At 35.7% G+C, this 25089-nt stretch overlaps 2 protein-coding genes across 10 annotated transcripts; both read right to left on the bottom strand.

The window, feature by feature from the left end:
• Positions 1-8724: 8724 nt before the first annotated feature.
• Positions 8725-14791, bottom strand: LOC137715389 (protein-tyrosine sulfotransferase). Of its 8 annotated transcripts, none has more exons than XM_068454702.2 (13): positions 14367-14791; positions 13938-14011; positions 13427-13592; positions 13260-13331; positions 12364-12652; positions 12082-12222; positions 11674-11778; positions 11406-11553; positions 11074-11123; positions 10911-10979; positions 10701-10820; positions 9900-10025; positions 8725-8957 (listed from the first exon to the last, which is right to left on the bottom strand). In XM_068454702.2, the coding sequence occupies exons 2-13, from the start codon at positions 13984-13986 to the stop codon at positions 8817-8819; spliced, it is 1476 nt and encodes a 491-aa protein (XP_068310803.2). In that variant the 5' UTR covers positions 13987-14011; positions 14367-14791; the 3' UTR covers positions 8725-8816. The 8 variants fall into 8 exon arrangements, with proteins under 8 accessions (XP_068310803.2, XP_088547451.1, XP_068310802.2 ...); XM_088691325.1 differs by having other exon boundaries at positions 11074-11177; positions 13938-14014; positions 14367-14758; XM_068454701.2 differs by having other exon boundaries at positions 13938-14014; positions 14367-14758.
• Positions 14792-17897: 3106 nt separating this feature from the next.
• Positions 17898-20700, bottom strand: LOC137716575 (UDP-xylose transporter 1-like). 2 transcript variants are annotated; one of them, XM_088691322.1, is made up of 7 exons: positions 20278-20700; positions 20025-20176; positions 19736-19920; positions 19526-19593; positions 19275-19407; positions 18959-19120; positions 17898-18384 (listed from the first exon to the last, which is right to left on the bottom strand). In XM_088691322.1, the coding sequence occupies exons 2-7, from the start codon at positions 20143-20145 to the stop codon at positions 18022-18024; spliced, it is 1032 nt and encodes a 343-aa protein (XP_088547448.1). In that variant the 5' UTR covers positions 20146-20176; positions 20278-20700; the 3' UTR covers positions 17898-18021. The 2 variants fall into 2 exon arrangements, with proteins under 2 accessions (XP_088547448.1, XP_068312129.1); XM_068456028.2 differs by having other exon boundaries at positions 20025-20164; positions 20278-20616.
• Between the last annotated feature and the right edge of the window lie 4389 nt (positions 20701-25089).

The raw sequence follows: 25089 nt of genomic DNA, 5'->3' as shown, positions 1-25089 counted from the left end.
TTTATTCAATGAACCAAATTCAATAGAAAATAGTGATATGAACCAAATTAGTCTAATGTGTATATATATATATATTTTTTGAACTTTTATGTTGGGACCTCCCGATCTTGAAATCCTGAATCCTCCATTGGATGTGGAAGTGGACTAAGACTCACAATTGGCTAACAATAATGTGGTTCCAATCACTTTTAGCGATAATCGAATTTAAGACTTTTCACTTATAAATGAAGATAAATATTACTCGATCGTAGTGCTAAGTGGCAGCTACACGTCAATTAAATACACCATGTAAATAAATCTAGCTAGTGTAATAAGTGGTTCCCCTTTTTCGAGTGTTTGTTCTCCCGATAGTTTTAAAGCATGTTGAAGTTCATAATTTAACTTTTGACACACAAAGGAAGAAGGCTGAAAGGAGTAAAACTAGAGTCACGCCTAAGGAGAGGACTTGTCTGCAATTAGGTACATTAATCAAAGGAATTAAGTTTCTTTGAAGCAATCAGATAGTGTGGCAAAAGGGTAATTAGAAGATTACATGATTCAACATGTGAAATTTAAACACATTTAGAGGGGTCGGCATAAACGGCTAAAAACAGATGTTTCTTGAACAGGTTATGCGATGTGACTAAAGCATATCAATCATATTCAAAGACTTTAGTGAAAAAGCTAAGAAAATCGCGCCAAGAACGTGTAAAAACAAGTATGTGTAGTGTAGGAACATAAAATATATTGATTAGCGAAATACGCTATGTTTCAACTTATTAAATATGATTACTTGTTGTTGATGGAGTATACATGTTATTAGTCAAATCCTAATGGAAGAACGTATATGAGATGAAGTCCCTGCACTCACAAATACACGTTCAATTAGCAAAGACTGCGAGCTCTTAGGAAGATTAAAGAAAAGAATCTGTTTTTCTTTCATAAAGAATTCGTCCAATAATCTACAAAAAAATTCGAAATTGAGAGTTCGTTGACAATGGCCTCATTTGGTAAGCACACTGTCTATTATTTATTTAGTTCATTTATTCAAACACACTATTTGTGTCTCTAACGTATATATGTTCTACATAACTCATTGAATGCTTATACTATATAGTACTCAAATGGTAAACATAGAAAGACAGAAAGAAGTACAAAGTCTAGGAGTTTTATAACCACCTTTGCACCATGCCACAACCAAAGGATGCATGGCGGTCAAGGGAGATAAGACGTCTTCTTCTCCTTCATTTCCATAAGTTGATTCCAACTTTTAAAAAACTAGGAAGTGAAATCTCTCAAACGGATGAATGATTACTAGGACAAATTCCAAATTGAGATTGCTGAAGAGGGTGGTGGAAACAGTCTGCGGTCGAAACATTGGTTTTAGTGGAGAATTCTAATAGTTGAACCTGTCTAGAATCGTGTTATATGATTGGTAGCAACGTAATCAATTATCTATCTATTATTCAAAGTTAATGTAGAATATTGAGAAACCTTACTGACATTACCTGCTACGACTGCTAAGACGGAGGCCTGACTATAATTCTTTGGGGTCTCTTCAGTCTTCAGCAACACTAGCAGCTGTAGTGCGTTAGTGAGTGGAATTTTGTTTTCGGGGAATCTTACCATGATCCCACCATTTCGGAGAACCCATAAGTTCATAGCAGCGGGCTTTGGAGTGGCCAGTTTGACCACAATGTCCACAAACCCCATCAGATTGAGTTGAATATCAGATTATCCGATGAACAAGACTACAAAATAATAAGAATATTATTAAACAAACTAGAATGCCGAAATGGCTATAAAATCTCAAGAGGCTATATTGTGACGAACTTATTCTACATAGCTACGAAACATTATATTTATAGAGAACAAACCTAACCCTGATACTATCAGGCTAGGTCCAAACTAAACTTATAAGAAAACCCAAACAATATAATACCTAAAATACTAATATTTTTCAACATCCGGTCAAACTCATGGCGGTATTCGACATCGGTTTACAAACAATCAGATGCGGACTTGCTCTGTTAGACGGACAAGCGAACTGAACTTGACTGAACTTGCAAACTGGCAAACTTGACTTGCAAAGTAATTTTGATTCTTACATGTTAATGTTGAGATTATGGAAAGAAATCACATGAGTGCTCCCCGTCATTAAATAGACAAGATTTTCATATCTCAACTGTACCAACAAACGAATAACGTTAATAAATTCTGACAACTATCACTTGAGAGGTCAACACTCCAAACACTCGAATAACAGTCACAAAACAATTCCAAACAGGCCAACAGCTCGTGTGGATCAAAAACCAAATGTAACCATTTTTTTCCTTTGACCGTGTGGGCCTAAAGCAACATCAAACAATTTTTTATTTCCTTTCTCTTTTGGCCTTTTTTCCCCCTTTCCTTGCTCCTTATTTTCTCTTCGTTTACTTCATGGTCCCAAACTAAGCAAACAAAAAACACCATACCAATAGTTCGATCAACAACGTACAGCAGATGCAACTTGGCAGTAAGAAAAATTAGCAGCAACAGAAGAACACAGGCAGCAGCGGTGGTGGTTTGGTTGCAGCAGCAAGAGACGCAGATCGTGAGGATGGTGGTAGTGCGTAGCAGGTCTGATGTGGGTGAGAGCAGCGGGTAGACGGGTGTGCGGTGGCGGGATGGATCTGGGTTGCAGTTTGCATCGGGTACGGCTTCAAGATGGTGTGATGCGAGTCTGGTATAACTGAACAGGTGTGGCAGATCTGATGCGGGTCACGATTCGAGCGGTGCAAGCATGGCGGGTTCGTGCAGGCGTGACTGGTCTACAAGGAACAGGAGTCACATATTATTATTTGTCAACAGAAACGCTGACAAACCGGCGATATGCGAACAGCAAATGCGAATTGCAGCAGTGGGGTTCTAGTCTTCAGAGCGACGCGATACCCGTGGCTTGGTGACTCAACTTCAGATTTCTAGCAATTTCAATCTTCTTATTTTTATTTTTACATATAACAACCCACCCAGAACAGATTAAATTCTGAAGAATCTAATTTGCTCTGATACCAAGTTGAATATCATATTACCCAATGAACAAGAATACAAAATAATAAGAATATTATTAAACAAATTAGAATGCCGAAACGGCTATAAAATCTCAAGAGGCTACATTTATACATAGCTATGAAGCATTATATTATTCTAACCCTAATACTACCAGGCTAGACCCAAACTAAACTTATAAGATAACCCAAATAATATAATACCTAAAATACTAATATTTTCCAACAGGCAGATGGTCCCATTATTTGAAAGGGGAGTACTGGCGGGAGTTGCAGACAAACATGTACAATTTGATGGAAATAGGGGAATGAACAGGATCATAAAACCGATGTCACATAGACTATCGATCACCATATATATGATATGAGGATATGAATAAGAGAGTGTGAACAATTATCAAGTTGGAATTGAATGCTCTGACAAGAAAGGAATTTGGTGAATATATAGCGATGAAATACTCTTTCCGGAGGAGTTGTATTCTTCAGGGGGAGTTACAACTTCTCTTGTTGAATACAACTATTCAGTTATATCTAATAGTCATATCCTTGATAATTAAGGAAAATTAATGGAAAAAGACTTAATCAATTCAAGTCATCCAACTTCCAGACTTATGGCCAAGCGGCATTAACAATGGATCATTGCCTGCAAAGTTGGCTATCGAAGAAATTCATAAGAATCATAAGAAAAAAAGAAATTGGACAAGGCAAAGTTAACCTCCTTATGCAGAAGATTTTCAAAAAAAACAAGCTACACATGCGCAAGCCACATGGCAACAAGCGCCAAAACTTAAAAAAGTGGGAAAGCGCAAGCAGAACAAGTTCAAAGTAAAGTAGAGTACTGCATGTTTCAACTATGGAGAGATGGGTCACTATAGGTTCAAGTGCCCCAAACGACGCAAGAACAACAAAATTCTTAAATAGATGATATTGATTGTCTTCGAAGCACTCATTGCTAAAGTCAAGGACAATGGTGGATAGACTTAGGAGCAAACCCAACACATACGTAAGGACAAAAGTTTCTTCATCAACTTTAAGGAGAAACCACTAGGAGAGCACTAGGATAGACTTAGGGCAATAATACTTATGTCAATATTTTAGGTGAAGGAGATTGGAAGATCAACAATAGTAAGTCTACCATTGTACTTAAAAATCTTCTATTTGCACCAAACATTAGGAGGAATTTTGTCGTCGTTTCTGTCCTAGAAAAGAAAGCAAACATTAGGAGGAATCTTGTCTCTGTTTCTGTCTTAGAAAAGAAAAGTTTTGAGACAAATTTCATGAATGGTGTTGTCATTATTGGGAAAAAAAGGTTATATTTATGTAAGGAAATAAGAGTTGATAATATGTATTCAGTTTCTAATAATAAAAAATATATCTTCCAAGTATGGTACTTCATCATGCAAGATCATAGAATGACACTTAGTTGGTTACTAAGGCATCGTTCTGGTGAGTCTACCAAACCCACAAGAACATCGTGTGGTTTCCAATGGTATATCTATAGATATTCGCCATATCTTTACGACACTGGCAATTGAGTATGAAATGAATAGTAGCAACCAACGGTGTGAAAGTATTTGTTAACTAATACATGCGAATCATGTATTAAAAGAAAATGACTAGAACGAGGCTAGTTGAGATTCTCCATGGACTCTCTACCATCTCATGTTTTTGACACAATGTTTTATAATATTGGCACGTGAATTGACGTTAAACTGTGGTAGCAGAGAGTCCATGGAGAGTCCCACTTTGAGAGAGTCCCCTTAGCATTTCTCGAGTTGATAATGAAGCCGACTTTTTAAGTTCTGCATTTAATTTTGTGCATTATGTGATTTTATGCGTGGATTTTATTGATGTTTGGAAATTTGTTGTAATTGTTCTCATTTGGTAAATTCTTTAATATAGGGTTAAATTGGTGTTGATTTTATGCTTCAACCTGAAATTATGCCTCAAAATTTGTGTAAAATTGAAATAATACATGATATAATCAGTTCATGTGTTATAAGATGAGTGAATACAATCATACAACGTACTAGCTCATTCACTTCACAAACAACTGTGGTATCACTTGAAAAATCTGTGTTTTCTCCTTTGTTAAGGAAACGAAAAAAGCACTCATCAACTCAAAGTACAAAGAGCAACAATTAAACTTGGCAACAAGCTAGGAGAGGCATTGTCATTAAAAAAAAAAAAGGACTTAAAGAGCTGAAGGGCGCTTTGTTTTTTTTTGAAGCTCGTAAGTTTTCTTATCATCATGGCCGTAGACAGACCAAACATGATCATCATCTTCCCGTTGCTTGGCCGCCACCGCTGCCTCCTCCTCGGTCTCCTCCTTATTGTTGTCGTAGTATGGGAATCATTGACATCCGTAAGAGTAACAGTCCGCCAAGCATCTGGATCGTCGGTGGAAGCCTACAAACATAAGGTGCACAGTAAGTAGCTTGTTGAAAAATCGAAAGCAGTATATGTTGGAATATTAAAATACACGTATTGTACACCTGGCGATTCAAGACGCAGGAAATCCCGATCGCAAGCGAATCTCCATTCTGAAGCAAAAAAAAAAAAAAGAGAAAAACAATCATTTTCATGAGCAACAAATCCCATAATTTGATAGGAGAAAGAAATTCGCATATGTGACACATTATTTAAGTATCACAGTCTTCATTCAATTATAATAGGAATTCCACATGAAAACTGGAGTACTTGCTGTCAAGGCAATAAAAAATCCTTGGATTATTGCGGACACAAAGAATAGCAAACTCACTGAATTGCTAACTCTTTTACGCGACAAAATTTTCATGGTGGGGATCAAAGCTTAATAGAAATGCTGCATTGCTTATTACATTGTTCACAATATATAACAAAACTAAATAGGGAGATAAGAACAAGAATTGTCAATTAAGGACAATTATCTCATGGGTTGGATTCTTACCTTTATTTCTCCGGGTGGCATATTGCAATAGAAGGAAACAGTATTTATTGGGTGAAATCCTTGTGCATTGAATGTTACCCGCAGCATGATTCTAAATTATTTCTTTCGTTTGGCCAAAAAAAAAAAGAGAGAAGAAAAAGAAACAAAAACAGAAACATGACTCTAACTGAAAAAATAAATGTTCTAATACGCATTTAATTAACGTTAGCGATGTGTTCGCTGTTGGTTTCGAGTTGGTGTTGATACTAGCTATAGCCAAGCCTAAGTCGTGCTGTTTGATTAATTATATCGCGATTTCAGAATTTCGATTAAGCGATAGCAGTACAACGGGGAGTAAACTGCCGGACTCCGGCCATTATTTTTAGCTAAAAGAATGTCTAGGATAACTCAGGGAGATCTCTTCAAACAACTAAATGAACGCAGCTTTGGAATTCTCCTCTTTGTACAGGTGCACAAGCTTATTCTGTAGGCAACGCTGGAGAAGAGTCATCACCCGATTTAGCACCGCCATCTCAATATATAGAACCAACCTCGGCAACCAGCAAGATCCACCCCTTCTCATGCTGCCAAGGCCTTTGAATCCTCAACATACGACTTCGACTTTAGGGTTCATGCAACCCTAAACCCTAATTCCCAAACAAACCAAAAAAATCAAGAAAACGTCTTTTTCGAGTGATGCAGCAAAAACATGAAACGGGTTAGACTAGTGTGCTAGATCCAAAATAAACTAGAGCACACTGCTAGCATGCCGGACTCCATCGAAAAAGGGAAAACTCTCGGACTTTTGTTATTAATATGTTAAAGCGCGCTAGAGTTTTATGAGTCTGTTGAAATAGAAAATATAAACCCTAATAACCTAAGAATATTAAAAGGAAGAAACTTACCTATTTGACACTGAAAATATCAACATTATAAACTTACCTAACCCTTAATTTGGAAAGGAAAAAACACACTTACCTAAGACCAACTCCAATGGTGGGCTAAAAGCCAAATTACCCCCTAAAATTTCTCCCCAAACCCACTCCAACCCAAGGGGAAATTTTGGGCTAAATGCTAAATGCTAAACCAATGCCAAATTCCCGCCAAAATTTAGCCCAGAAATCGGAGTGGACTCCACCCAATATTTATCGGAATTTAAATTTTTTAGATTAAAATGTTCATAAAATTAATTTACGATAGTCTACATATCTATTTTAAAAAAAAAATTAATTTAACAAAAAAAAATAGCCTAAGTTCATTATTTAATAATCCCAGGCTAAAATTTTAGGCTAGAATGGTTGTAGCAAAAAAGTTGTTTCTGGGCTAAAAGCTAAATTTTCCAGGCTAAAAAATTTAGCTTTTAGCCCAACCATTGGAGATGGTCTAACCCTTAGGTGACTAGAGTCCAGGAACCCTAAATATCTACATGAGGTTTTGCACAATTACCACATGAACTTGTAAGTATGTGTGTTAATATTACCTACACTTTCAATTTTTTATTTTTACCACCTACACTCTCTCAACTGTTGGAATTTACCACCTACGTTGCTTTCCATCTATTTTTCCGTTATAATATATCACATGTCCTTCACAGGGGGGGGATATTTTTGTCAATTCACTTCCTATGGCTCACTCGAGTCAATTTATACGAAGGCAAATGACATTTTTTTAGCCGCGTTGGAGTCAGGTCATGAAGAGAAAGTGTGAAGTTGATTTCGGGTTTGAATTTGGTAAAGATTGTAGAAGAATTGAAGTGAAATTATACAAAAATGTAGTCTTTTATTTACAGTGAATAGTATGTTGGGTTTTTACCTATGCGTCCTACCTACATTTATTGTAATAGTTTCAAACCCTTCCCCCTCCTCCAAATAATAATAAAATTTTCAAAAAACATAAAATTACAATGAATTTTCAATTTTTTCTTTAGGTCAGCAAATCGGTCTGTGATTTCCTTAATTTATTAAAATATTAATTTTTCAAACTCTTATGAAAGGAATTTGGTTGCAAGTCGTAGATTTGCACCAAATATGAAATTTGGGCGATCTATTGCCAAAATAAAAAGTATGGGTCATTATTTTTAATATAAAATGTACCCTTTTCTTTGAAATGTATCGGAATTAACTTGACTCATCCATAGTTGAGGAAGAGTTCCTCATCAATTTACTTCGTAGCCAATTCATGGAACTTTAGGCTTATAATCGGTACCATTAATATTATAAAGCACCCTATAGATATCATCTTTGTAAAAAATAATAAAATATACAATCATTTAGTCATCAAACTCTACAAAAATAAAAGGACAAATTCAATAAAAGAATTATGAACATCTATCTATTTATTATTAGTGATTGATTGAACAAACTTAATTTTAATTTATTTTTTTACAAAGATGATATTCACACAATGATATATAATATAAACAATAATGATTATAAATACAAAGTTTTGTAAATCAAACACTTAAATCGAGGAGAAACTCCTTTGCAATCTCCTGTCTTTTGAGCGTAAAAAGAAGGCGATAAAGGTTATTTCCATTGGTGGTTAAAAGATTGAGTGTCCTAAGTTCTTAAAAAAAAAACATAAATTGAAGGTCAATTGTCCTTGGTAAAGAAATTGGAGTGCTTGTTTTTGTCATATAGTAATATGTCATGTCCTTGTATGCACCATGAAAAAAGTATGAAGCTGTTAGCTTTCTCGTCTAGGACTGATAGCAAACGACCAAAAACGAAGACCTCCACCGTAATTAATTGGACCTACATTAAAAAACACACATAAAATAAACACAAAGGATGAACACTTAAGCAAATGTGATACCTTCTTTCCATCTCAGTTTCTCAATATTTCTAAACCGGTGTGATCCTTAACAGTCTATCAAGGTACATTCATATTTTAACCTTTGACGTTCTTCTTTGGGCGTTAACAAATACATAGAAGGCCAAAAGAAGTAAAACAAGAGTCGCGCCTAACGAGAGGACTTTTATGCCCGCGCCATATGTGCTGCTCTGCATCCCCTCCCCAACTCCCTGCAATTTCGATGCATTAGTTGATGGAACTAAGTTTGTTGAATCAAATTAGTTGGGGTGCTAAGAAGGCTAAATTTCTTCCTGCATCTCCCCCCAACGGGACAACACAGAAATACAAACTTCAGTTTTCCGTAAACAGCTAAACAAAATAATGAAGCAGATATGTTCGGGAACATGCCATGTGGCCAAAGCATCGCAATCATTATGAAATCCTATTTTGTAAAAAGTCAAGAGTACAGGATCAGTTCAATGATTATGTACAGACTACGTAAAATAAGTAGGCAACGTGTTCAAGAACAAGGCTATCACCACACTTCAAGGCGATATATAAAAGCTGGAACATGAAATAGGCATAAAAGAAAATAACCACATATGCACTAATAAGGAGACTAGATAGAGGTTCCCAGTGAATGTCTAATGGTTATCGTACTTGTGGAATAAACCCAAGCTACTCTCTCATGATAGAGAAATAGTCGGGATATGACATTGGACAGAATAACCATGATGCTTGGTTGAATACAATTCACAAGACAGACTTGAGGTCAAGCAGCCTAAAGAAAGATTTTCTATATTCTAAATCCAAACCACCATTAACAATTTCCAGCAACAATTACTATTTCAATTCCGAAACCCCATTATAACAGAGTTTAAAAGTTGATGGTGGATACCACCTGTAAAACATCTAAACAATTTCTAAACATGAACACCGCTATAAAAGGCTTCATTTTCTTAAAAATCACAAATTATTTTCTTCGACCATATTTACATTTTCTCTTCCCCGGCCTAATTTTTAGTCTGACAAAACTGAAAATGTGATGGTTGACTGTAAATTTACCAATTAAGATAAAAAGCACACACTATAAGATAGTCTAGTCTAACACATCCTGCCACATGCATATGTATTTGGCATAGGGAATTATTAGCCTTGAAAAAGAGACTTACCGTGATGCCAAAAGTACGCTTATGTTGATTTGCAAAGATATTTTGCGCATATTTATAAAGCTCCACATCAAGATGATTAAGTTCCCTTATCTGCTGGAGGACCATTTTGGGAACCTGGAGCCGTGCCTGTAAATTTTAAGGGTCAGAATGACATCTAAAAGAAGAGAGGGCCCAAATTGAGTATTTTGCCTCTTAGCAATTCGTCGCACATGCCAATTGGCCATCCAATGTAGTTCTCCTTGGTTTGTGTTTAATTATACAGTTTACTAATTTATCCGTATTATATGAGTGTCTTGTTCACTTTAGCACTAAAGGGTTATTTTTGGTATTTTGATAGTTTCACCTAACTCCCCCTCTCCCTTTACATAGGATAGTGCTATTCACACACCCAATTTTACCTCCCACACACCCTTGTTAATTTTTGGCCATTGATCTTCATTTCATTCGATCCGATGGTCAAAAATTGAGGAGCGTGCGAGAAGTAAAATGGGTGTGTGGATAGAACTACCCTTTATATATAAAGAAGCAAAAAAGGTGGGTTATAGCAACTCAACACCGATATAGCAAGTTCAAGTGCTTAGAAGGTAGTTTGCAAACCAACATGCAAACAAGGGCAACAGGCTTTACAATATTTATTTCCGATAAATCACAGGTTCATATATGTTCTAGATTACATGTGCATCTAACCAAGAAGAGAATGAGTACAAGGATGAATGGATGCTGTGCACACAAATTAATGAATGATGCAAAACATCATCTATTGTACCATCTACTTTGAAGAAACTAGAAACTTAATGCTACCTGCTTTGTAAAGTTTGCCGGGGAGATTCTCTTCAAAGAAGAGGTGCGCCGGTTTGCTTGGGTGTTTCGTAAACTAGAAATGCAGTCTTCATAAGCTTCCATAAGCTCTCCCACAGTCATCTAATAAGGTGTAGAGAGGATCAAAGTCAACAAAGTGGAAGCCAGATCAACTATCATTGTGTCAATAACTCAATATGCAAAATGGCTTACATTTCCTTTCACTGCTTCAACAGTGTCAGGTGAAGCAATCTCACTTTTCTTTCCATTTGGGGTCCTGTCCTGTCATATACAGAAACACTGCAGTAAGAAAGCCGCTAAATCAATTTACAAATACGAAGCAATCCACGTACTGATGATGGTCTTTTCTAATTACCCGAAGTTCATTATTATCTGACTTGGAATCTGAAACTGAGTAGCTCTGTTCTGTAGCACAAGCAGAGGAATAAGATAAATGCCAGATTGTAGTGTAAATCAATCCTATATAGCAATTATAAAAAATCAACATGTTACCCAAAGTACTATGCAAATAATTTGGTAATCCTAAAATACTCAGCTAGAGGCATTACACAGTTCAAAGTTGAACTCAATGTTCTGAACTTCGTTGTGCTCTTAACGCTGAACAAATAGTACAACTCCATATTTTTTTAGAGTACTACACCTGAACAAGGTTAAATAACAGAAATTTTAAGTAGATGCCACACTGACCGGAATTGCTGTTAGCAGCACTCTCCTCGCTAGAATTTGATCCTCCTAGCTGTGAAATCACCTGGGCGCCAACTACATTTGCAAACATGGTTGCAGATTCTCTGTGCTTCTCAGTGAGACCAACATATAACATATCATCCAACCTCTTCTGAAAAATTTACAAATCGCTACAGTGATTACAATCACGGGAAAATGGATTATGAGAGTAACAACATTTATAACAAAATTGAAAATACCATGGAAAATTTTCAAACTTCATTTTAATTACCTTTGCAACTTCCAGGACATGTTCACCAAGATGTTTATACCTCTGTACGCAATGGCGCACTTCATGTGATTCTGATAGATAGGAGTTGTTTGTCAATCCTGCAACCTTTTGAACTAGAAAGTCAACCATATAATAAATTAAAGTCTTATATGCAGATGTGTGCGTAGTGATGCTTCAACATAACGAAATCTCATAAACTCATCATTTTATAGCCACTAGGGGGTCCACATAGAAGAAAAATCAAACAAAAGGAGGAATCTCATTATTAAGAAAAATAAGCAACTATTTAGTATCTAAGACTCTAAGCAAAAGCTTTCTAGCATTTTCACAAGTCATGGATGGAGCAAACTAAAAATAAGCACTAAAGATTTCCATGATGTTATACAAAACTATAGGAGGATAAACAACCTGGAATGTTTCTCCGTTGTGAACAATTTCTTGAGCTATAGGGTCCTTGATGTACTCGTGTAATGGCATCACAACTTCCTCCATGTTGTACGGGTCACTGCTCTGAATATCACCTGAGCCTCTATGCTCTTGACCATCTCTCTGTCCAGAAATGTCAGCACATTACAAATAATATGCGAAGAAGAAATACTGCACTTCAGCAGAAATATCCCAAAGGTGCATGAGAGCTGCAGAACCAAAAAGGTCAACTCGTCCAAGCAGTACATAACCAAAATAACATACCCGAGCAAAAAGGTCTTCCCTCATCCACGGGACCAAATATTTCCATGGCCAGATATCCAGCGTGCTTACTCCTTTAGTCTTTGAACGTATACGTCTTGCCATTTGTGTTGCAGAAGTTAAATTAGGATGTACCAAAAACCTAGCAGCTACCTCTACTGAAAATTCGTAAGTACTAAAAACACGGTCAATCGGATCCCTAAGTATTGTCACAACTGATGTTCTCTCCCTGGGAAGTTTAGACATCATGCTATAGTCATCATGAGTAACCAACAACCTGCAATGTCGCTTTCTGCAAAGGGTACAGAATTAACATCTATTAAAAATGCAAATATATGCAAAATTAGGAAAGGAAAGGGTTAATAAAAGGGTGACAGAATATTATAGTTCTGTCAGCATCCAACTTAGTAGCTGACCTCAGGCTTAGTTTTACTTTTTAAGATGCAAACCTAGTAGAAGCACATATGATAACCTTGTGATTTTTCTTCTTTTAATTGTATTTTTCTCCAACTTATGACTCAACAAGTAGAATAACACAGTCAACATAGAAAAAGATGGCTGAAATGATAAATCATAAACCTTTCCCCTCTCCAAGAAATGGAGCTACCAAATTCTACTGTATCTGTCAAGTTTATTTTCCAAATAAAAACAGCCTTCCTGCAAAACTTTCTCAACACAATTCTACAAACCACTGAAGCCTACAGACATCTCAACTGTAAATCAATCACACCCTTGTAACATTTCAATGCCCAAAAATAAAATAGTATATACTTGAGTTTACTAATTCTTAGTTGACAAAATTATTTGAACTTAGAACTTAAGTGATGCTAAAGGATCGAGAATTCACTGAATTGAAAATGTCAAGAACAAAAGTTAACAAATAGAACTCAAGATGTTACCTAGGATCAAATCGCAGCTTATCATAAGATCGAGGGCATTCCAGAGAGCTGTAGTACAACTTTCTCAAGAAACTGCAAGTGTATTTATAGCCAGAACCATGCATTAATACAGTTGTCAAAATTATGGGTGTCAATCTAGCTTAAAAGTTGGACCTATGTGGAATTACCAGTGGAAATAAGTACGCCCTCCTGTTCTGGGGACATGAAGAAAAAACAGCAAATCCCCCAGTGTGTGTTTGTCTTCTTTAACTTCTTGTTCAAGTGAAGAAGAAGCCCATTTTTTGACTAGTCTTTCACAATGACCAAAATCATTCCTAAAAGGCGAAGCATTTGCTGATACAGAAGGTGTGGACGAGTTATAAGAACCCCAAGAATAGCATCCTGACCAATATAACTAGGCAAGTAATTGCAACGAAACGAACCAAAAGAAAACAGAAAGAAAGTAACCAAAAACAATTTATTCAAAACAGCACGGTCCCCATTTCGTTTGTTACTCAAATGGGTTCAAATTGCATAAGGTTCACTCCAGACAATCCCACCTAAACCGCCCTGAACATATATTTAGTGTACAATATTACCAAGACCAAAAGTGCTAACTTGAAGACTATAAATTACGAAATGATAAGAACAATTAAGAGCAAGTATAAGAGACATAAGTTGTGTTCAATTCATACATACCGAATCCGAGAAGCAACAGCAGGATAGAGAATTTCAGAGTAAGATCCATACACCTTATTCCTATTCTCCAACCACTGCTGCAAACAACAAAATCAACAATATCCAAAGTTGGCATCTTTCAAAAGAGTTCACAAAAATAAAAATATGTATATATGTGTATGTATGTATCAAATGAAAAATGAGTATCTATCAGCACACCTTTAAACTAATTCTATTAGCTGGTGCAAAATTTTCCCAGAAAATTCTCTTATTTTCCTATCAAACAGGATTAGAACCCAAAACCTCAAAATTCAAAACAAAGACCAGACATTTCCGGAATTACAAAGCTGAGATATGGAAATATGCAAACTTATAAGAGCCCACAAAATTGAAACCCTAACGACAATAAAGGGGAGCGAAAAAAGGGCGGAGAGGAACAAAATTCGATACCTGTATCGAAATCGAGGGTGTTGTGTTCATAAACGGTGTTGGGACTGCAGCAGACAAACGGAGGACGAAGAATGAGGGATGACGGATGAGGTCCCCACCTTTCAGAACCTTTACAGATCCTGAAAAGGCAGGTCTATCCCACCCACCCGGATTCAAATTTTCTCAGCAACCAAACACCCTGATTTTCTCAGGATTTTCTCTCTCAATCTCTCTGCGGTTGTCTGTGAGGATGGTCATGTAAAGACAAAGAGTGTATCCATCCGTGTGTGTATAATTGTGCGCGCGCTACTCCAAATGGAAAGTTTGGTCGTATGGAAAGAATGAAATAGTTAGAATATTGGGTCAAAGGTGTTCTGGGGACGCTAGTTTTGCATTGTTGGTAGTGCGACTGTGCGAGTGCGACACAGGTGTCCCTCTTATCTCATGGTTGGACAATAGTGGTCCATTGCTTTAAACTCATCAAAACAAATGATTCTTTTTGTTAATTTTATCAGAATTTTTGTCAAAATAAGTCACATGAAGCTGAATTAATAAGCAAATATTAAAAACCAAAATGAGAAAATTGTGGCAATGTTCCTTCAGTTTTAACTCAACTGGAGCAATGGTAGTATAATTTTTACCTAATTAAAGAAATGATCTCCAAACTTTAATTCAATTGCAGCAATCGTCCTTCCACCATAACTTATTTTGACGGAAGTTCTAACAAAGTTGACGGAAATTGCACATTTTAACGAGTTAATAGACTAATAGTCACAGATTTTTAATTGAGAGATCAAGATTCCAATTAAGTTAAAATTAACGAACTATTGCTACTATTTTATAAAATTACAATAATAATACAAGGTGGGGGCCAAAGAAGAGTGGAGCCCTCTGCCTATCCGCACTTGCTGTTTTGTTACATGCAATGCTCCTTGTGCCCTGGTGCTATTGTTTCTTTCACATTCCCAGGGCTACTGCTGCATACATCCTACGCTAGTTCCATTTCTAATTTTGAGTTAATTGAGGAATGGAGATCCATCAGCTGTAGAACTATTGTACCACTTACTCTCATAATTTATTGAATGAATTTGTTCCAGTGAAACTAAATCTTTACGTTGTCAAAAGAAGTTTTGAATTTAAAAGCTTGTTTGGTAAGTGTTTTGTTGAAGACCAAATGATAGAAATTAATAGGGTGTGTGAGAGATAAAAGGGGTTTGTGGATAGTTTCACTCTTAAATAATTGAAACGTTTTTAGAGAAAATGTTATTGGATTTCAAAAACACTTGAAGTGATTGGTTCCAAAAACATTTTATCTTAAAATGTTTTTAATTATTTAAAAGTATTTTTACTAGCACTTAATCTCTATTTTGTTAGAAGAGTTTCAAAGTCAAATATCATGAATGATAGTTATCGAAGTTAATCTTAATTGAAATTAATGAAAATAAGTGGGAGTACGAAAATTGAAGTGTTTGTAACCAAAGTGATGAATACAAGAATACTCATGTGAGGGGTGGGCACGGTTTGGTTCGGTGTAGCTTGGAGTGAAACCGAAACCGAATTTTTTTGCTGTTTAGTTTGGTTCAGTTTTGAAGCCAAATCCAAAATGAAACCAAACCATTTGGTTTGATTCGGTACAGCTTCAAACGGTTTCGGTTTGGTTTTTAAGAAAAAATGTACAATTTGCAATTTAACATATTAATAAACATTCAATAGGAAAAAAGACATTTGTTATGTAAACAATTAGCATGTTGCATGTAGTTGTGATGTTAAAACATGTTTGTGAAATAAAAGGGTGTCTCGTACAAGGTATAACATAAAACAAGTTGAATAACTTTGAATTCATTAAACATGAGCGAAACTTTCATACTAGAATATGTGATATCATGCTTCAAATGAGTGGACTTCTTTAGATCATTGTTCGACTCTTGATGACAAGATTAGTCCACCCTTGTAGATATACGTGTGTATGTCTGTGATGGTATAAAATAACAAAGGTCCTTCAAGTTAATGAACGAAAGAAAGTGATGAATGATGATATTCTAGTGTGGTTGAGTACATACTAAGTACATGGATTCTAATAAACAACCAATTAAAACATGAAATTTAATATGGATATTTAATTAAATGTTTATTAATATTTGTGGTGCAATTTGGTTTTAGTGCAGTTTCAAAAGCCAAAACCGAAACCAAACCGTTTTCTATGTTGCGGTTCGGTTCAAAATAGAAACCGTTTCAAAACTGGAAAACCAAACCGTTCGATACAGTTTGATTTGGTTCGTGTTTCAATTTTCGGTTCTAAGTGCCCAACCCTAATCATGCCATTAAAACCTGTACATATATGGAATATGAGAATTTCATGTACGCCATGTACAAAACAAAGTTACAGGTATTTCCAGGCCTCTGCCATTTTGAATTTTTTGGGCTTTGTCCCCGTTTTCTCACAAACAAAAAAAGTAAGAGTATTAGGAAAAATAAATTATACATATGGCATCATAAGTTCGAAACCTTACTAAGGTCATCTCAACCACCACACCCGCTATTATCATTGCCATCACCATCACTATCTTACCAATTTAGTCATAATTATCACACTCGTTATCATTGTCATTGAACACCTCCATTGCCTCCACCACTACCACCACCATAATCATCCTAACTGCCATTTCCGCCACCGCCACCTTTGCTATGACTCACACCCCACTCCCATCACAGGTATTTACTGTCTCTTTCATTCTCATAACATCTTTCACGATTTTCTTTTTTCAGAGCATCATTCTTAGTGTAAACTACCAGACATAATTCTCAAAATTTAAAAATGCAAAATTTTGCTTGCCATTTTCGTTTACCAATACAATACAACTTTGACAACACTATTTCAACAATATTGCCATGGATGCCCTTTATGTACTTATAAGCAAAAAAGGAGTTATGGAAGGAGGTGTTATAATTAGCACTAGTTTGTGGACTATGAAAATCATCTCAAACAGTAGAGAAAGAACATTCGGTAATATGATGAAAAAAAAAAAAAACTGAATGGAAGAATAAGCAAAAGAAAAAGAGTTTTTTGAGGCAGGTGGGCCAAGTACCAGGTTATATTCTCAGCACACTAAAAAATCTTCCTAAAATAACACTTCATTGCTTAAGAATTTTAGAAAAACAAGACCAATTCTTACCCAATTACATAGAATAAGTGCTCATTTGCACTAACGGGGCCTATATTTTGGACTCACAACTAGTATGGGTAGTTGAGAAACAAGGCTTCTCATTTAGCCCAATTTCATAGTGGACCAGACGAATAATATACAACAGCCTTCAATAAAGTAAGCACTATTATATACAAGGAAATCGATTTTCTAACATCATTTTTTACTTTGGCATAATATTTTTCTTTTTCACAGTATTGCTAATTTTTTTCTGTTATTCATTCTTTTATTTATCCAATCCAAGTACCAGAAATAAAAATAAGGGCGTGGGAACCATTTCCCTAAACAAATTATAAGACCAAAAAGAAGAGAGAAAAACAGAGGGGAAAAAAAAAGGGGTAATTGTACATATGTAAAGGGTAAATTTATTAATCAAAAGAATAAAAATCAAATTACAGCTTATGGGGAAAAGACTGAAAACTCAGAGTGCAATAATACACATGCAGCCATATGATCTGATAAAACCCTATCAATCAAACAAGAGAGTTCTTAGTTAATTTCTTAACCTCATGGCTGTCTTTATCTTGGATCAAAAGTGGAGTGCCATCCTTATCTTTGATCTGAGATCCCAATGAGAGGTCACCACCAGCTTGTTTCTTCTTGTTTTCCTGGGCACAGAAATATGAATACAATCCCATCCCAAAAATGGCAACTAGAATTCCAATTATGTTCCTCTCGGTGAAAGGGTCATGAAGTAATGTGTAGCCGAACCCTAGAACAAGGCATGTCTTGAGGTGGCCTAGCACTTGATATGTAACAGGTGATGTCTTGCCAATTACTAAGAAGGTACTGAAGTTTACAGACACAGCTATTAGGCATGAGAGTATGATGAATACCTGCACACATAAGCAAAAAATAATGCAGAAATATGTTAGAATCTGAAGCCACATATTAAAATAAGCATCCACCTAATTGATGATGTAGATTGATTATTTGACAACGTATGGCAAGAGAACATTCAATTATATGTATTTTAACATTTAGATGAGCAACTTCTCTTGTTAAATAGGTTGATATGTTACGTTGTCATATTTTATATCAACTAGAACTATGAATCGTGAAAATGTTTCATTGAAATTAATCATGCTTATTCACTTCTTAAGCAGTCTGATATGCTATATAAACTACTATTAGCACTCCAGAAACCTAATTATGTACTCCTTGTAATTGTATTTTTCTTTCTAATTATAGAGTTTGGGGGTGCATAATTAGATTTTCAGAGTGCTTTTAACAATTATATATATATATATATGTATATATATTTTTTTTCAGATTATCAATCATAACCATTACTCTTCATATCTTAATAGGCCTGACATATTATATATACCAGAACAGTTATTATTTTAATTGAAATCAATCATGGAAATATAAATTGCAATTAGTATATGAAAAGAAGAATCTACCTACCAAAACTATGGAAGAATATTTATGGGCAAAGACATTTTGCTTGGTGAGGAACTGGTCGACCACAGGGCCTGATACAAAAAGAATAGCTGCTTGAAAAGGGGCTGATTGGTAGAGAAGCTGAGTAGAGGAGACATTGAGCCTTTTCTGTATTGTGTTTGTTAGCTGAATTGGAAGCTTAGTTAAGAATTAACTTGTTCTACAAGCAACTGAGCCAGATGAGCCACCCAAAAGAGACTTGAAAACAGAAGGTAGTTGGAAAATAAAGAATAAAAATTTGAAGTGCAATAAAATAAAATAAAAAGAATATCAAGGATACAATTTGTCCAACACAGGTTGTCACGATGGCTAGAAGAGAGAGAATAGTTCCAACAAAATTGAGCTGGAGGTCTGTCACTGAGGCAATTCCAACTCCAACAACTAATAAGAAGAGAGAAAACTTGATCTTCTGGCTGCAATTATTAAGATAAAAATAAAAGGGTTACTAATTTTGAAATACATACATACATATATATATATATATATATATATATATAACTTGTGGAACTTCCATTTAAAAATGCTTGATACCTGAATTGTTTTTTAAGGAAAAGAGTTTCCAGTAACACAGTAAAGGGTATAATTGCAAGCTTGGTCATCTGCAAAAACAAGAATCCAAAATGTTATAACAAAGACAATTGTGCAGAACATATGACACTCGACGGTGCTACATGTACTATATTTACCGCTCATCTTTCTCGTACAGATATGACCTAAAACTAGAAAACTAAATTAAATTACCTGGTAGAATCCAATGGAGTTGAATCCGAGGCTCAAGTTTAGCAGTCCAATGGAAACACCATTTAGAATACCAAAGAGCATGACAGTCTTCATGTCAATTGATTTACTCTCGAAAAATTTGAGACGTTGTGCCGCATGAAGGGTGCAAAATGTTACCATCAGATGCCAACTGGTAAGTGTTGTTGCTGGGAGAAAAAAAAAAAAAAAAAAAAAAAAGGATTATTGAAATGAAAAAAGAAAAAAAAAATTAGTTTATTACCAAATGAGGAAAGAGAATTTGACCTATTACCAAAAGGGAAGCCGAGATTGCTCATCAAAGCTTTGTTGCATATAACAATAGAGACAGATGAAGCCACTGAAAGAAACAGTGCACCAATAACGCCCAATTGGAATCCAGCCATTTCTCCCATGATAGGATTGTACGAGTTTCTGCTTTGGACTCTATGATCAGTAAAGAATCGATGAGAATATTTTTTTTGGTCAACGAAAGAATCGACAAGAATATGACAAGGAAAATAACAAATAGATAGATGAGTAAGTACCTTGAATGCAATGAAACCAGAAATCTTGATGGGAGTTTAGGAGCACCAGAAACCTCAGCAAAGATAACCGATTGCAACAAATGATCAAGGCTACTTGTCAACCTTTTGAGATGATCAACTGTGCCAATTATGATTTGCTAAGGATACATATGTATGTATATATATGTACAATGCGTAGCTAAGAATCTTACAACTCCATGCAACCCTAGCTTTACAAACTGATGGTGGAGTTGGATATGAAAGACCAAGCTTTAATTGAACCACGAACTCAGAGAGAGAAAAAGAGACAAATGGAGAGAGAGAGAGAATAGTATTGCCGTGGCAATAATTGACTTGCATAAGAATGCAAAGGTTTTGCAACCCTTTTTATTTTAGATGGTTTTTGTGGTTGGTGCCAAACGCCGTTAAATTTAAAACAATATTATTTGGATCTTCTGTTTATTTTCTTTTTATGGGCGAAGGATATTTTATTTATCACATGTTCCTTTCCTGTTTATTCAGAAGCAAGTTAACGGAAACCATAAGCAAACCTTGCAACAGACAGTCAAATAATAATGACCGTTAAGATGTCAACCTGATATTAACTAGAATTCCAGAAAGAACCTCCCACTTCGTAGTTGGAAAGTGAATTGGAAAAGAGTCTTTGATGCACATGATGACATTTTATTCACCAAGTAATTTACTTTTACATTTGAAGATGACTTTTAAGTTTTAACTCTCAAAGTATGAATTGGATTCATTGCTTGGTAAACCAATTTTTGATAATCTAATTAAAAAACCATTTTTAACCAAATCAAAAATCCCATTTTTGACCAAAAAAAAAAAAAAAAAAAAAACCTAAAGATCTCTTTTGCTGATTGATCGAATTCATATGGATTTTGGCATGATGTAAGTCCAAAAATTACCACTATTCAGTACTACAGTCTAGTAATATTCATCTTTACTTGTAAGTAAGAGATCTTAGGTTTGAAACTCGTGGATGGCGAATTCAATACCAAATTAGATTGCACATTGTGTCGCTTAGCCGAATTCTAAATTCTCTTAATGTAAAATATATCGTTGTACTGAAAAAAAAAAAAAGTCCAAAAATTACCATGGTCAATTTGTTTCCGTCAACAATTGATGTTTGATCTTCTAGCTAGCCAGAAATCATTAGCGACTGAGACTGATCAAGTCTGATTAGACCGATCATGTCCATGTATTTGGTGGGAGGGAAGACCAATGGAATTTTCTTTGATAAACTTCTTTGCACACCATGACACTGGTTGAAATATTAAATAAGTCTTAGCAAACAAGCCAGGACGGTGAGGTGAAACGTTTCTTTTATGAGGGTGAGGTATCTGCAATTGCAAGCAAATTGTTTGGCAACCTCAACCTCAATTAGTGTCCGGTGAAAGAAGAAACTTGAGTCCCACTCCATTTTTTATTTTTTATTATTATTATTTTTTTGTTTTGTTTTGTTTTTGTTTTGTTTTTTGCAAACAAAAGAAATATTGGCCCATCGTTTACCCCTTTTTATGGCATCACACACCAAGGTATATAAATGGAACAAACAAACCTACCTTTCAGAATCTTAAAACATGATCGGCTTTGGGGTGATACGCATTTTAGTTCATGAATGTGAAAGTCATAACATTCTATATGTTACTATGTATATATGCATGGTACTGCAGTCTTGAATCTTAGCTAGTGTTAAGTGATGTCTTCTGATCATCTAGCTCAATGTAGCATTATATCCTAGCTAGAACGTACACTTTCCAAGTCAACATTGACTTAGAAAATGAGTTCAAATGTCAATGGCCATTAATTTGATTTACTAGTGTATTCAACTTGACCTTTATTAGAAGAGGGTCTGAGTTCAAATATCACATGTGATTATGGGTAACAAAATCCTCACAATAGTTTTTGTTATTATCTCTGCAATCATAGATAAATTAGAACTCAACACGCCGGTATGGTGTGAGGCATGGCCTATCTAATGTCTAGGGTAGATTCAGAAGATGAATGAAAATTCAAGAGTTTAGGATTTCTTGTAAGAGGAAACCGTTACTTCTCATGAGAGCTCATGATGGTGCATGTGGTGTGCTTTGGTTGGAGGGTTTGAGACCTATTATCACGCTTATCAAGTCAATTAGATAAAACATCTCTAATGAAAGATGTCAAAAGAAGAAAAATGTCCAATGTGAATTTGAAGGCCTATATGGCAATGCCAAATTTTCTTTTGCTCCAACCCATATGTTTTTATTAATATTTGTAAGAACCACTCTTCAAAAGAAAACCAATCAAAACTAATTTTCATGATTTTTTATTGATGCATTATTAGGATTCACACAACAAAACATCTAAACAAATAAAAAACATCAAATTTTCTCATATGTCAAAATTGACAACACACAATTCTATGCCAATCTACTTAAATCAGACGATTCTTAGTAATGTAACCAGCGGCGGAGCCACCTTGTCGTTAGAGTGGTCATTTGACCCTTGTGAACTTTTAGTGATTTCATTATTAATTTATTAATGATCTGGTATATTCTTATATATTGAACCTTGTGGCCAACTAAACAACTTAATCTCTATTTGTTATTTGACCGAAGAAACGCAAACATAAAATAAAATTCTTTTAGCCAAAACCCAAGTCCTTACAGCTGACAAGCTGCTATAGTCACAAGTGGTGTATGAGAAAGGCTAAGACCTGGCGCACCTTTCCTGATTCGACAAGGAGATATTCTTAAGAAGTTCAAATTCATGCGAGTTTCCAGATTTGAATTTCAAAAACCCTTCTACTTTCCATTCTTTTTTCTTCAAGTATATTAGTCAATTAGATCAAAACCCTTAACCCTTTTATAGTCCTATTCCAACTTTCCAATACTCTTGCTTATAAATGCCACTCATCGATCTCCTTCTCTTTTCCATCAAAACTAAAACAAACAGATAGAGAAACAAGAACTACTTCGTCTCTCTTTTGTTAGCAATGCCTAATTCTCGTGTGCAGTTTGGTGGGTATCCGTTTCCGTTCGCTTCTTTCTCCACAAGATTGTTGTTGAAAGAAAACCTTTGATGCCGCCGTACGATAACCTTGTGCATGAAGAGTACCTCTTTGGCACCAAAGAACCATGGTATATATGGGAAGAATACGGAGGATATCAACACTATAATCAAGAACTATATTTCTTATGCAAGGTCAAGAGGTTAAACTTGATGGGTTCGCACATCCATCGCAAGACTGATCATGCAGGTACTTGGATTGAACTTAGTGAAGAAGAACTGGTTTACCATGCAGAGGAAAATGGAAATCTTAACCCTGTCGGGCAAAAACGAAAGCTTTTGTACGAGAATCAAGGCTCGGAGCAACACGCAGGGTGGTGTTTAGATGAATATAGTCTGCTTGTTGGAGCTAATGGCCACGATCCAAAGGTGTGGATTTTCTAGCTTTAAGTTTCAATGTATTTCACATGTTTGTAATGTACAAGAGACAAGGCATATATGAGAGAGGAAGGAGAGAAGAGGTCCAGGTAGTTAGCTGCAACAAGCGGCTGACTAGTAGGAAGAAAAGAGGGCTATCTATCACAGCCCTGAGTTTGGCATACCAAGCTCTTAGGGATTGTTTCAATCCATATATTGCCTTGTGCAATTTACACACCATGTTGCCTTTAAGACCATTATAGCCGGGAGGGGGCTGCATATATACTTCTGTTTGTAATTCTTCGTGAAGAAAAGCATTCTTCACATTCCTTTGATAGAGAGACCACCCATAATTTATAGCAATTGAAAGTAAAATCCTCACAAAATTCATCTTAGCCGCATGTGTAAATGTTTCTTTGTAATCTACCCCAAAGGTTTGGGTGAAACCTCGAGCTACAAGTCTAGCCTTGTGTCTCTCGATAAAACCATCAGCTTTGAATTTGATCTTGTAAATCCAACGACTTCCAACAGCCATTTTTCCTGGTGGTAGTTGAACTAAACTCCAAATGTTATTTTCTTCCAGTGCAAGAAGCTCATCTACCATGGCTTGATTCCATTGTGGGAGGAGTGATGCTTCTCTTAAACTCCTAGGTTCATAGTGTTTATCAATTTCATTGAGAAATGTAACATGAGACGTGGAGAACTCACGAAAACTAATGCTTTCAGTGATAGGGTGCGTGAGGCATAAGTAACATAATCTTGCAACCTAGTTGGAGGCTTCCTTGTTCGAGAAGGATTTCTTTTAATCACTTGAGACTCTATGAGAGGTTGAGAGTGATCAGAATGAGACTCATCATTCCCCTCACTAGCAGGAATCAGACTAGCAGTGATTGAGTCAATTTGCACTTCTTCACTATCGAAATCACAGAGACTGAGTTTTCTTCCAACACATGAGGATTAAACTTCTAAGGGACTGGAAATAATTCAAACAATTCCTCCCCCTGACTTGTAGTAGTGCCTTTGGAAGTGAAATAAGGACAGTTTTCTTCAAACTTCACATCTTTTGACACAATGCACTACTTAGTGACTAGATTGAAGCACTTACAACCCTTTTGGGTGGAAGAATAACCCATAAACACACACTTGGTAGCCCTGACATCTAATTTGTCACAATGAAAGGCTTGAATGTGAACGAAGCAAACACATCCAAATACCCTGAGGTGTGTCATTACAATTTTTCTACCTTTGTGTATTTCATAGGAAGATTTGAACTCTAGCACTCGACTTGGGAGTCGATTGATGAGATAAATGGTATTGAGGATTGCAAGTGACCAAAATTTCTTTGGAACGTGCATGTGAAGCATGATGGCACGAGTCTTCTCCAAGAGATCCCTATTCTTTCTCTCG

The sequence above is a fragment of the Pyrus communis genome, chromosome 3 (assembly GCF_041283825.1).
Source record: "Pyrus communis isolate YQ-2024b chromosome 3, ASM4128382v1, whole genome shotgun sequence".
NCBI classification, from domain to species: domain Eukaryota; kingdom Viridiplantae; phylum Streptophyta; class Magnoliopsida; order Rosales; family Rosaceae; genus Pyrus; species Pyrus communis.
The sequence above is the reverse complement of the archived record's forward strand: the minus strand, read 5'-3'. Positions and strand labels throughout refer to the sequence as shown.